The sequence below is a fragment of the Lutra lutra genome, chromosome 10, assembly GCF_902655055.1.
Source record: "Lutra lutra chromosome 10, mLutLut1.2, whole genome shotgun sequence".
Lineage (NCBI taxonomy): Eukaryota > Metazoa > Chordata > Mammalia > Carnivora > Mustelidae > Lutra > Lutra lutra.
Genome location: NC_062287.1, coordinates 95,663,956 through 95,675,341, shown reverse-complemented (window position 1 = coordinate 95,675,341; position 11,386 = coordinate 95,663,956). Strand labels below are relative to the sequence as shown.

Genomic DNA, 11,386 nt, shown 5'->3' with positions numbered 1-11,386 from the left:
AACCCTGGGCTGGCCAGCCTCCTGGTGGAGTGGCAGCCCTCAGGGTACCCCTGGCAGTGAGGACAGCAGGTGACAACGGCCAGACTGGGGACAGGCTTCTTCCATCATCTCCTGTGCTTTGACTGGTGGGTAGGGACTGACTTGAGTGTTTATCTCTGACACAGGGTACCTCTTCCGTTTAAGTTTGTGGGTCTTGCCTATGTTCCCCCTCTAGCTTGCCGGCTCCGTGACACCAGGGACTTCACTCACCTGGTTGAGCCCGGATTCCCTCCACAGAGCCTGGCATTCAGTGGGCGCCCAATAGTTACTGCGCAGATCGATGGATGAAATGTCAGATGTCATTGAGTCGAGCCTCTTCAAAAAGGGCCACCTCCTCGAGGGCTCCCTTTAGAACCAGCTGTCTTTATTCCCATTGGCCTCCCTGGTGGAGGAGGCACAGGACGCAGAGCCACGGGCTCCAACTGCCAATCCCAGCATCTCCCCTGGGTGGTCGTCAAGTACAGTCGTTCTGGTTATTCACTGACAACTCCAGGGGAGCTGCTTCAGACCACAGCGTGAACCACTCCTCCTCCTAGACTGGGGCAGAGGGGCAGCCTGCAGCACACCATGTAGCTTTTCCAAGCCTTGGTTTCCACACCTGATGGGGGCCAGGGGGTAGCAATTGTGTCTCCTCTGCTGGGGGCGGGGGGAGGTTTAAAAAGTTAGCACTATGGACATGATGGCTGCTGAGAGGACGATCATGTTGCTGACTGGGAAGGGGACAGGGTCCAGAGAGAGGCACCGGCCTGTGCCTGCTGGTTTCCCACCCTCTCTCCACTGCCCTCCCACCGCCACTGTCTGCTCCCCAAGGCATGCCTCACCCCCAGAGCTGACCTGCCTCCTGCTCCCAGCTCCTCCTCTGGCTGGGGTCTTGTTCGCAGCATCCATCTCACCCCAGCACCCCCTCCCTCCTCTTTGTGGGCTCCCTCAGGCTTGGAGCTGGGCCCCTCTGGGAAAGGGGCTCTCTCCTCCCATCCCAGCAAACGCAGGATGCTTCCTGGCCCCAAGGCCCAGAGTCCGCTGTAAACCAGCACCTGGAGGGTTGACTAGTGGGAATAGAGGGTCGTTGTCACCCTGGAAACCCCAAGCTGGGCTCACCCACATGTGTGACACAAGGGCAGAGGCTAAAGCTCTTCATTTCGGTCAGCTGCCACCAGCACCCTCCAGCCCTGACCCTCCTCCAAGAGGCTGCTGGGGGCCTCTCTCAACCCCACCGTCCATCCTTCTCTCCCCTGCAGCCTCTCTGCGTTTTCTGTTTCTGCCGAGCTCCACACCCCCAGCATCCTGCAGGAAGCCCAATTCCGTTCCCAGAGGACCTGCTTGAGGCATCTGAGGTGACATTGGAGGGGGAGGGAGGAATTTGCTTCTGGGACTGACATCGCCCCAGTCCTGAAGGCAGGTGTGGGGGGGGGGCGGCGGTGGGAGAGGTGGGAAATGACTTCAGAGGGGGCAGCTGGGAGTGGGGGTGGGTACTTCCAGCTCAGATGGCCTCGAACGGCCCCTCCCACCTCCCATGACCTGCACCTGCCCCAGAAGCAAGGAGGTCCCCCCCCCCCCCCGCCTTCCCCGCCCCGCCGTGGTGCTCCAGCTGGCCGCAGATTGCTTCCTGCCCCAGTCCCAGCCTCTTGGACCCATCCAGTTCCTGCCTTGGCGGCACCGACATTCTCCACTGGCCTGTTTCTATCCAGGGAGGGCCAGTGCCGAGGGATGCGGGGTTCCGCTGAAGCTCGGAGCCGTCACGGGAAGAGGCTGCCCAGGGAAGCAGATCACTGTGTCTGTTACCTCATGTGACCACCACAGTAACACCGGGAGTTTGGCATGACAGCCTCCGTGTCACGGATGAGTCTGAGAGGTTGCTTGCCCAGGAGCAGGAGCTGCCCAATTTGTTTTCATGGGGAAGGGGCTGCCTGGGGGTGGCGGGGGGCAAGGGTGTGATTCCTGCGGGAGTGTGGCCAGAGGGGAAGGGGGCTGAATGTGAGAACTTCCGCACCCTTTCCTGTTTGTCCACTCGCTGTTCATTATGCTACTTCCTTCCACAGGACGACAGAGCCTCTGGATGGGCCCCAGGGGGTCCCTCAGCAGCAGTCAGCACTGACCAAGCTGGGGGCAGTGATTGTGGCTCCTGTGTGAGCGGCATGTGTGCACACATCTAGGGGTATAGGTGTATGAGATCCCTTATATTCACCAGAACACAGGTGCCATACAGTCCAGGATCTGCTTTTCTTCACTGCTGTGTTCTTGGGAGACTAGAACAGTACCTGGCACAGACGAGGTGCCCATTTAAGTATTCATGGAATGAATGAATGAATGAATGAATGAATGAATGAATGAATGAACAAACGAATGAATGAACAAATGAATGAACAAACAAATGACTGAACGAATGAACAAACAGTGACCAAACGAAGCTTAGTCCACAGGTTCCAGAAATTCCGGAGAGCAGCCAGATACCTGACCAGAGGCAGTGTGGCAAGTTGGGGAGGAAGTGGTGGCAGTCCTGGCCTGGGAGAGGCCCTGGGGGCTGGACTGTCACTAGGGACACTAGCCACCCTCAGCACCTGGCTCCTCGGCCCGGGAAACCCGCTCACTTGGAAGACCCCAGGGACGGGACTGGAGGAGACTCTGCCAGGAAAACAGGCAGGATGGGGGTCTGCCAGGGCAGGTCTGGAACATTCCAGGCTGGCAGACATTTGACCTTTCCTGCCTGCCCAACGCTGGCCACAGAGGAGATGATCTGGGTTCCCTCACAGCTAAGAATGGACTGAGCCCTCAGGGGGTGGCAGGGCCTGTGGTTGTGTGTGTGTGTGTGTTTGCACACACTGGGCTGACATCTGGCAGTACTTGCCTATACAGCCATAACAGTTATAAAAATACTGGAATATTTCTGTCTACCCCAGGCCACCCTCTAGTCTCCCCCACACCTCCTGCCTATCCAGAGAGAAGGAACTTATTCCGGTTCCAGTCTGGCTCCCATGCCCATAGTCAGTGTCCGTACCAGACCAAGCCCCTTCCTGGACACTGCCATTGACTTCCCAAAGGACCCAGAGAGCAAGAAGTACCCTGCCCCCATGCTTCCTGCCTGGTCCCAGGGAGCCATGGGTGGGCTCTACCCAGGGGCACCCTTGCACCTTCCCACCCTCTGTCCCAGCAACCAGGCCATCATGGGGCCCCTGTGGCCATCATCTGAGCCACATGTCTCTTGGCTAGGACATTCATGGCAGAGATGACAGCCTTGGGGTGCCCCCTACCCCCACAGAAGGCCTCACAGCCTCTCAGCTGGTCCAGCAGCCCATGGAGGGAGGCAAGAAGGATGGAAGCCCCAGGTGGGGTCGGGATGGAGGAGCCAACTTGGGAATTGGAGAAGCCGGACTCTGCTCCTTCCCTACAGAATCTCACAGGCCTGGGGGCAATGGTGGGGTGTAGGGGGTGGTGGAAAGGAAGGTGGTGGAAACTGCCCACCGCCCCACCCGGGAGGTAGGAGTGAGGGTCTCGGCAGACTCAGTGCTCGCAATGACCAGATGTCACTGAAGTCATGCCGCGGTCTGGGTCTGACAACACAGCCCAGCTTGGGGGTGGTCCCAGGAAGCCTGGGAGGCGGTGGAGGCAGGAGGAAGTCTAGAGTCATGTCCATGGAGTCCCAGGGCAGGCTCTGGTACTTTCCAGCTGCAAGGCACAGGGGAGAAGCCTCAGGAGGAAGCTGGCTGGGGGTTTAGCCCATCTTCTTAATAACTTCTGACATTTTCTCAGCCTTCTTTAAAGTAGTTTGCAAACACAGATTTGAGCTCACCCCTGCTCTCTGTGGACCAGGGTCACACGGGAAGACTGAGGAACAGCTAGATCTGACCCAGGTCCCTGGACTCCCTGCTCTTCTGAAGAGCCAACCTGAGAAGCAACGTGGACCCTCCCCAAGGGTGGAGATACGAGGCCACCACTAAGATGGCAGGACCCTCAACCAAAGGCTGGGTAGAACCTTCTACCTTCTCTCCCACCTGCCCCCTTGGAGGGAGGCAACCCAAGGCCACAGAGGGGATCTGCCGCTGACACCCACAGCTGGTCCCATTTAATTTGGGGGCCAGCAGGTAGCCTGGGACAATGGTCCCCCTTGCCTCCTAACCCACCCCCATCCTTGAGCCTCCCAGCCTCAGCCCCAAACCCCTGGGCATCTTGGCCAGCCGACACACACCCGCCCCTGCTCTTTGGGTGGAGCTCTCAGCTTTCTGGGCCATCCCAGCATCCCCTTCTTCCCCCCACCCCGGCCTAGAGGGAGTAAGGAGGGGAGACACACATGGGGGAAGGGGCCCCCAGTTTCTCTGTGTTCATGATTGCTAGCCCCACCCTGGGTACTGTCCCTAATACCAGGGGCCTGCTGGAGACCACAGTTTGGAACACACAAGCCCCCTGGTGCCTGCTTCTCCCCAGGTCTCATGCCTGGAGCTCCCCACAGCAGGCATCACGGAGCAACAGGAAAACCCCACCATCTGGTAGCCTACACTCTCCTGCCCCATCACGGCCCAAGCCCTTCTCAGGGAAGCCCTCTCCGAGACCTGCTAATGGGGAATGGTCACGTGGGCACCAAGGGACCTCCAAGCTGAACTGGACTGTGTCCCTACCCCACGCAACTCCTCATCTAGCTGAAGACCCGGAGTCTCCTTATCTGACTGGGGAGCCTGGCCTATAGCCAGGGACCAGGCTTGTCTCTTAACTTAGCCTTTCTCCCTCTGGAAGGCCATCACTGGTGCAAGGGTGGCGTGTGGGTCCCTTCCCTGTGCAAGAGGAGGCAGACAGTAAATGTGGGACGGCTCTCAACTCCCCAGGCAGTAGCAGAATGTGAAGGAAATTACTTAACCATGTGTTCTTCATTGTCCTCATCTGTAAGTTGGGGATAATGAACATGGGCCTCCCAGGATTATAGGAAGTCAGTCAGTTGACAGTCAAGGGCACTAGAACTGAGCAAATGCTATTCAGGCCCCAATAACTATGTACAATTGTCATCCAATCACTTTGCAGGCATTCCCTGGGTCTTCCTGCTTCCTCATTGGCAGATGCACAGCTTCTGTCCTCACTGCCCTTAACCAGCACAAGGTCAGGCACAGGGGGCTTGTTTATGCTTTCTGCTCCAGTCATGAAGGGATATCAAAGTTTGTGTGTTTGAGGGTGGGCTTGAATGCTAGATTCCAGCCAGCCACAATCTTCCTAGTAGCTAAGCTATGGAAGCACTGGGAAATGAGAGCTATAGAACTTGACAAAGTTTCCCTTTTTGCTTTGGCCTCCAGGAAGTTCAGAGAGAAAATTACTTCGATTCAACTGAACAACTAGAGTTCAAAGATGGCAATTGCTTTCATGTCCCAGGCCAACTGGATTGATGGATAGTACTGAACTGGTAAGGATTCCGAGGCTACTTGGAGCGTGGCCAGGGTGCTCTGGGCTAACGAAATGAGAACGGTGATCAACTAGTGATGTCTGCTGCGAGTACAGCAGTGAAGAACACAGGATGTGCACAGCGTGGATTCGCCATCACCAGGTTGGCCAAGTCGGCTGGCCTCATTTCACCCGGGTCTGCACTTCCTCGTAAGCTCATATTTTCCCTGTTATGGTTCATGTTTTATTACATGTACTTGCCTACAGAATGAGGCAGGTTATAAAGGAAATAGGCTGGGATGGCTTCCCTCCGAGCCCTCAGCCCCCTGTGCAGGCTGAGAGCCCCGGGGAGAGCCTCTGATTGCAGCAGAGACCAGGCTCTGTGGAGCTTAAGGGTTCTTCAGCCCCCTGGGGCTGACCCTGTGTCCTCCACAGGCCAGAGTGTCAGCCACAGAAAGTCTCTTGCAAGAAATTAATTAGGTTCAGATCAACAGTTGCACTGTCTCTAAGATGCACCTCCTCAGTGAAGTCAAGGCTGTCTGGCTTGCATGCCCCTCCTCTGCCCTGCCCATCTCTCTTGGGGGAGTCTCTGTAGCTACAACTTATTGGGACCAGAGAATCTAAAAGCAACACGATTCAGGAGTCACTTGGGGGAGCTGCTGAAAATGCAGATTCTTTGTCCCCAGCCCAGATCTGCTGTATCAGAATCCCCCGGGGCCCGGAACCTGCATTTTCACTAGCGCTCCCATTGGAGTGAGAGACCCTCAGGGCTGGGGCTGGTGAGGAGCCTGGGGAAGCCAGTGACTTTGGGCTTTGCCAGGCTCCAAGGCTGGGCAGCAGCGCCACCTGGTGGGCCCTGCGGAAACACCTCCCAACCAGTGCCCCTCCCAGCCCCACTTGAGGGTAGACCCCCTCTTACCATTTTGTCCTCAGGACTCCAAAAGCAGCATCTCCAGGCGGCAAGCTGGATCGTTACAAATCCTCTTTAATGTTACTTGTCAAATCTTGGACGTGTTTTATAGAACTGTGCACAGAGCCCCTTCCCACTCCCTTACAAGGCACAGTCTCACCCACCCATTCCCTCGGGGGCAAAGGACAGGACCGCCTAGCTTCTCCGGGGAAAGCGTCCTCCCCCCACCCTTCCCTGGACAACTCAGGATCCTGGCAAATGCAGGACCAGCTCTGTGTCAGGCCCCCGGGGTTCATCCCCCTGATTCCCTAAGCAGCCCAGAACCAGTCCAGATTCCCCGGCCCAGGGGGCCCCTTCTTTGGCCCAGTTCAGAGCCTCATCCTCAGTTGATCTGAGCTGGCCTGAGGATGGGCTGCTGCTCCTAAGAATGTGAGGTAAAGCCCACCTTCTCCTACTACCTTCGATGAAAATGTGAAAACCAAAGATAGAAGCCTTATAGTGGAAAAAAAAAGTTTACCCACGCAGTGGGCAGCCCCGGTGCCTTCTCCAAATCCCACCCCCATCCCCAGTGTTGAATACACCTTTCCCCACGCCATGTACACAGCTCCCAAGGTGGGCGGAGACCCCGTGCCCCTGTGCAGGGACGCCGCGGGGGCCTACGCGGATCCCAGCAGGCAAGAAGCAGAGCAGCCACGGAGCCGTGGGGGCTCAAGTCTGGAGGCAGAAAGGGAGGGAGACGGGTCCAGGCTCCAGAAAGCCTCCCCTCTCCAGCCAGCACAGGACGGGCACAGGGAGTGAGGTGGGCGGTGAGCCTAGAGCAGAGCCTGGAGACCCTGAGGAGCCTGGAGGCTGGGGGACTGGCAGGGAGGTGGGGGACAGCAGCCGCCTCAGTACTTGGGGACCTTGCTGTAGTCTTCAGAGCGGACGTGCCGGCACAAGCAGATGGACAGGAGCATCCCCAGGAGCTGTGGGGGCAGAGGGCAGGAGTCAGAGGGAGGACCCAGGGCAGCATCTCACTGTGCAGGCTGGCGAGGGTCCCGGGGCTTGAGGGGGATGGAGCGGACCCACAACTGAAGCCTAAGGACCGGCCTGTGGCTCCAGCGGCAGAGGCGCCCAGGGAGGGGACAGTGGTCAGGCCGGCCTGGCCTCCCTGAGGCCATCAGCGGGGATGGTAGGGCTGGGGGCGGGGCGGGGGTGCTGGAGGGGAAGGGATTCAGACCTCGATGACAGCGACGCCCACACAGATGCCTAGGATGATGCCCACATTCTCCTGCAGCCAGGCCTGCACCTTCTTCATGCAGCCCTACGAGGGGAAAACACGACCACGTCACCCCACCACGCAGCCTCACCCCGCCATGCACAATGGCTGGGAGCCCCCACCCCTTGACCTGGCCCAGAGGGCCGGCAGAGCGGGGTCTGTGTGTTCCCTGACTGCATAAATCAACAAATATGTTGATGCAGGTACAAATGACAAGCAAACAGGTGAATCAAAGGCAGGAACAGCTAAGTGAAGGAAGGGAGGAGTGAGGGAAGGAGGGAGGGAGGAGGGAGGGAAGGAAGGAAGGGAAGAGGGAAGCAAGGGAGGGAGGGAGGCTGGAAAGAAATCGGAGCTAAGGTGCAGCCCAGGCAAGCCTGAGTGGCCTGAGTACCCAGACCCCAGGGTGCCCCAAGTCCAGCCTGGGACCCACAACCGTCCACACACCTCATGGTACACAGGCCAGTACTCGGGGCTGTTCCTGCTCTCAGTCCTGTTGCTGTCGAAAGTCTCACAGAAGCCCTTCCTCACCACGAAGTTGTCCTCCTCCTCCCTCCTGGCCTCGCAGGAGCAGGGGTAGGTGATGTTGGTGCGGTTCATGAGCTCCGCGTTTTCTGTCCAGTTGTAGAAGCTGACCCAGCCGCAGCACTTCACCTGCGCGGAGACCGGCTGCTCACGCCCACAGCTCTCAGGCAGGCGGCCCTCCAGGGGGAGGGGGCATCTCCCAGGATGGAGGCTCAGATCAACCACTTTCAGGCCCCACCCTGGGCCTGGCAAACCACCAGGATCAGAGTTTAGGCTTCACTCTGGCTTCTGGGAGCCGCAGGGAATTTAAAGGGGCTTTCAGGAAACATACATCATAACATTAAAACAGCAAGAGACAAAAACTCAGGGACAGTAGAAATACAAAGCAGCACAGGAGGGACATTCAAGTTGAAAGACAAGACACAGATAAGTGGGACAGAGCAGGGCAAACAACACACAGTTTAGAGTGGGGGGTCTTGGGGAGCTTGGCAGGTTCAGTCCGTAGAGCACGCAACTCTTGATCTCTGGGTCATGAGTTCAAGCCCCACATTGTGTATGGAGCCTACTTGAAATAATTTTTTTAAAAAAGAGCGTGGGGTCTAGAGTCCAAATCCCAGCTTTGCCATGTACCAGCAGCTTAACTTTGGTTAAAGTGCTTTCCTGAGTCTCCTCATCTGCAAAATGGTTCTAAGTTCTAAGTTCCTAAGTTCCTAAGTCAAAGGGCTGCTGGGAGGACTCCCCAGAACAAGGCAGGCCAAGGGTCCAGCTCTGATCTGGACGGCTCGGGAAAGGCCAGCTCCACTTTTAGCTGCTGTGTACATGTTAGAATTGAGATCTGGCTGTGAGCTTCCTGGTGGTCAAGGTAAAAAAGGAGATATGGCCAATTCTGCGTTTTGGAAGAGAAAATGTTCTAGCTCCAGAGGGGAAGAAGGCCTTTTGAGGCTCCCTGGGCCAGAAGGGGCCTCCGTGGGGCTCGCGAAGGGACCCTGAGGGGCTGTGGATCACATCTGGACTTGAATTCCTGACAGGGCTGGGATGTGAGGAGCTAGGCCTGTGCTGGAAAGGCCCATGGGAAGGTGGAACCGAGTTGGGGAGGGCCTGTGCCAGCCGCCAGCCCCGGCTTCCTCGTGGAAAAGGGTTAGCGAGAGCCACTCTGCCAGGGTCCCTGGGAGGATTAAGTGGACTCGAAGGGTGAGCTTCATGTCCCCCGCCCCCGGCTGGGTGCGTGGGTAGTCCCCCCTGCTTCCCTCCCAGCTCAGGGTGGCCGGTCCCTGACCAGCAGCCTGGTGACCAGCAGGGGGCGAGCCAAGCTCAGGCAATGGCTGGGACAGCTTCCTTCCTTCCTTCTGTCCTCTCATACCAATGCTTGGCAGCTTCCAGCCTGGGCCAGAGGCCAGCACCGCTGAGGGGCGCACCCAGGCCCTCATACCCTCATCAGAAGGCGACAGCACTCCTTGGCCACCACACCAGGCAGAGTCCCCGACCCTGCCTCTTGCCGAGATCTGTCCCTGGCCACCACGTGCCCTGCGTCTCAGGGGTTGCCTGGGACCAATAAACCCTCATCACCAACAGGCCACCAAAGCGCTGTGTAAGCGCCACGGGCTTCACACACTCCTCTCATATGAGCACGGGTCCAAGGCCCTGTTTGCCAGACGGGGACCCAGGCTCCGCAAGCAGCAGAGCTGGTAGTCCCAGGCTCAGGGGCCTGACTCAGTCAGCTTTCTTAACCACCGTGCCAAGCGGCATCTGACAGACATCAGAATGATCTAGAGGCCTCACCGGCTGCAGAAATCCCGCAACCAGTCAAGTGCTTCCCACGGCAGGGTGCACACCATCTCTCAAGGGACCCGCCTCTCCCCCAGGCTCCTCGAAGGAAGGACATGTTCATCCTGGGACATGAGGGTCTCCCCAACCTCAGCAACTGTGGGTCAAACTGAATGTGTGAGGAAAACATCTTCCCACAGGCACTGAGCCCCACAGCGGACACAGGCCCCCCGTCCCGGCTCTATCTGGTCCTCCTCACCAAACACTGTGAGGCAGGAAACACTACCCTCCCCTCTTCACGGCCCAGAAAAGGGATGCACCCATGTGGTTTGGACAGAGTCCCGTCTCCAGACGCCCTGCTCTCCTGGTGCTGTGGAGTCTGGCCTACTCCCGCTGCCCCCACCCCTGCCCCTCACACCCCACAGCCCCCTGCCAGGCAGCAGTCAGAGCTATAGGCAGGCCCTGAGTGACCGCTGTGGCCGGTGCCTCCTCGGGAGACAGGAGGCCGCTGCGGCAGCCCAGAGATGCTGGGTCCCCACCAAGGGCATACAGCCTCTGGGACCTGATCCCCGAGGTCCGTTCATGTGTGTGGTGACTGGCTCGCCATTAGGGCATGCTGGGAACCCAGTGGGCCAGTCAGTCATTCTGTCTGCCAGTCAGTCCATCATTCATGCATGCATTCATTCATTCTGTCATTCATTCATTCAGTCAGTCAGTCAATCTGTCTGGCAGTCAGTCCATCGTTCGTTCAGTCAGTCAGCCAGTCATTTTGTCGCCAGTCTATCATTCATTCATGCATTCATTCATTCAGCCTGTCAGTCACGGAATCTGTCAGTCAGTCATTCTCTCATTCCTTTATTCAGTCAGTCTGCCTCTCTCACTTACCTGAGGTGGAACACACACACACACACACACACGCAAACGCACACGCACAGCTTGACGAAATTTTACACATAGACTGACATGACTGCCAGTTGGATCGGGATTTGGACAGAACATTCCTTTCACTCCAGAAGGTTCCCACAGGCACATCCCATGCCAATACCCTCCCAGAGGTAGCCTCCACTCAGAATTGTGTCAGCACGTCAGCTTTGTCACCCAGTTCCTTAACCCCTCAAAGGGACTCCTGATACTCCCCAGCCTGGCTTGAGAGGAGGGCCCTCCCGCTCTGACCATAGACTGGGGGCACCGGGAGCCCCGGGCAGCCTCCAAGACCCTGGGCCCCCTGAGAGACTGTGGTGGTAGCTGGGGTGCTAGGCAGGGGTACAACTCAGAGGCCCCTTGCCCCCAACAGATACACACTCATATACAAACTCTCTGGAATATTCAGTCAGGCAGACAACACCCAGACTCAGACACACTGGGCCAGGACCCTCATGCCACCCTGACCCCTGCCACCGTCGCCTTACCTGGGCCTGCACGTAGTCCCAGGCCTCCTGCAGTCTGTCCTCGTGACTGTCCTTGTAGTTCTGAATGAGGTTGGTCACGATGTTGCCCATCTCCTGCTTTAGCTGCAGACAGAGGAGAGAATAAGG

At 57.8% G+C, this 11,386-nt stretch overlaps 1 protein-coding gene and 1 pseudogene across 1 annotated transcript in view; both read right to left on the bottom strand.

Annotated features, from left to right (window-relative positions):
- Positions 1–470: 470 nt before the first annotated feature.
- Positions 471–3,670, bottom strand: LOC125110297 (uncharacterized; annotated as a pseudogene).
- Positions 3,671–6,365: 2,695 nt separating this feature from the next.
- Positions 6,366–11,386, bottom strand: part of CD82 (CD82 molecule) — a 49,884-nt gene continuing 44,863 nt past the window's right edge. The window contains exons 6-9 of the mRNA XM_047692824.1: positions 11,261–11,362; positions 8,010–8,216; positions 7,527–7,610; positions 6,366–7,272 (exon numbers count right to left, since the gene is read on the bottom strand). Coding sequence (XP_047548780.1) covers positions 7,195–7,272; positions 7,527–7,610; positions 8,010–8,216; positions 11,261–11,362 — 471 coding nt within the window. The 3' untranslated portion in view covers positions 6,366–7,194. The remainder of the gene's footprint in view (positions 7,273–7,526; positions 7,611–8,009; positions 8,217–11,260; positions 11,363–11,386) is intronic.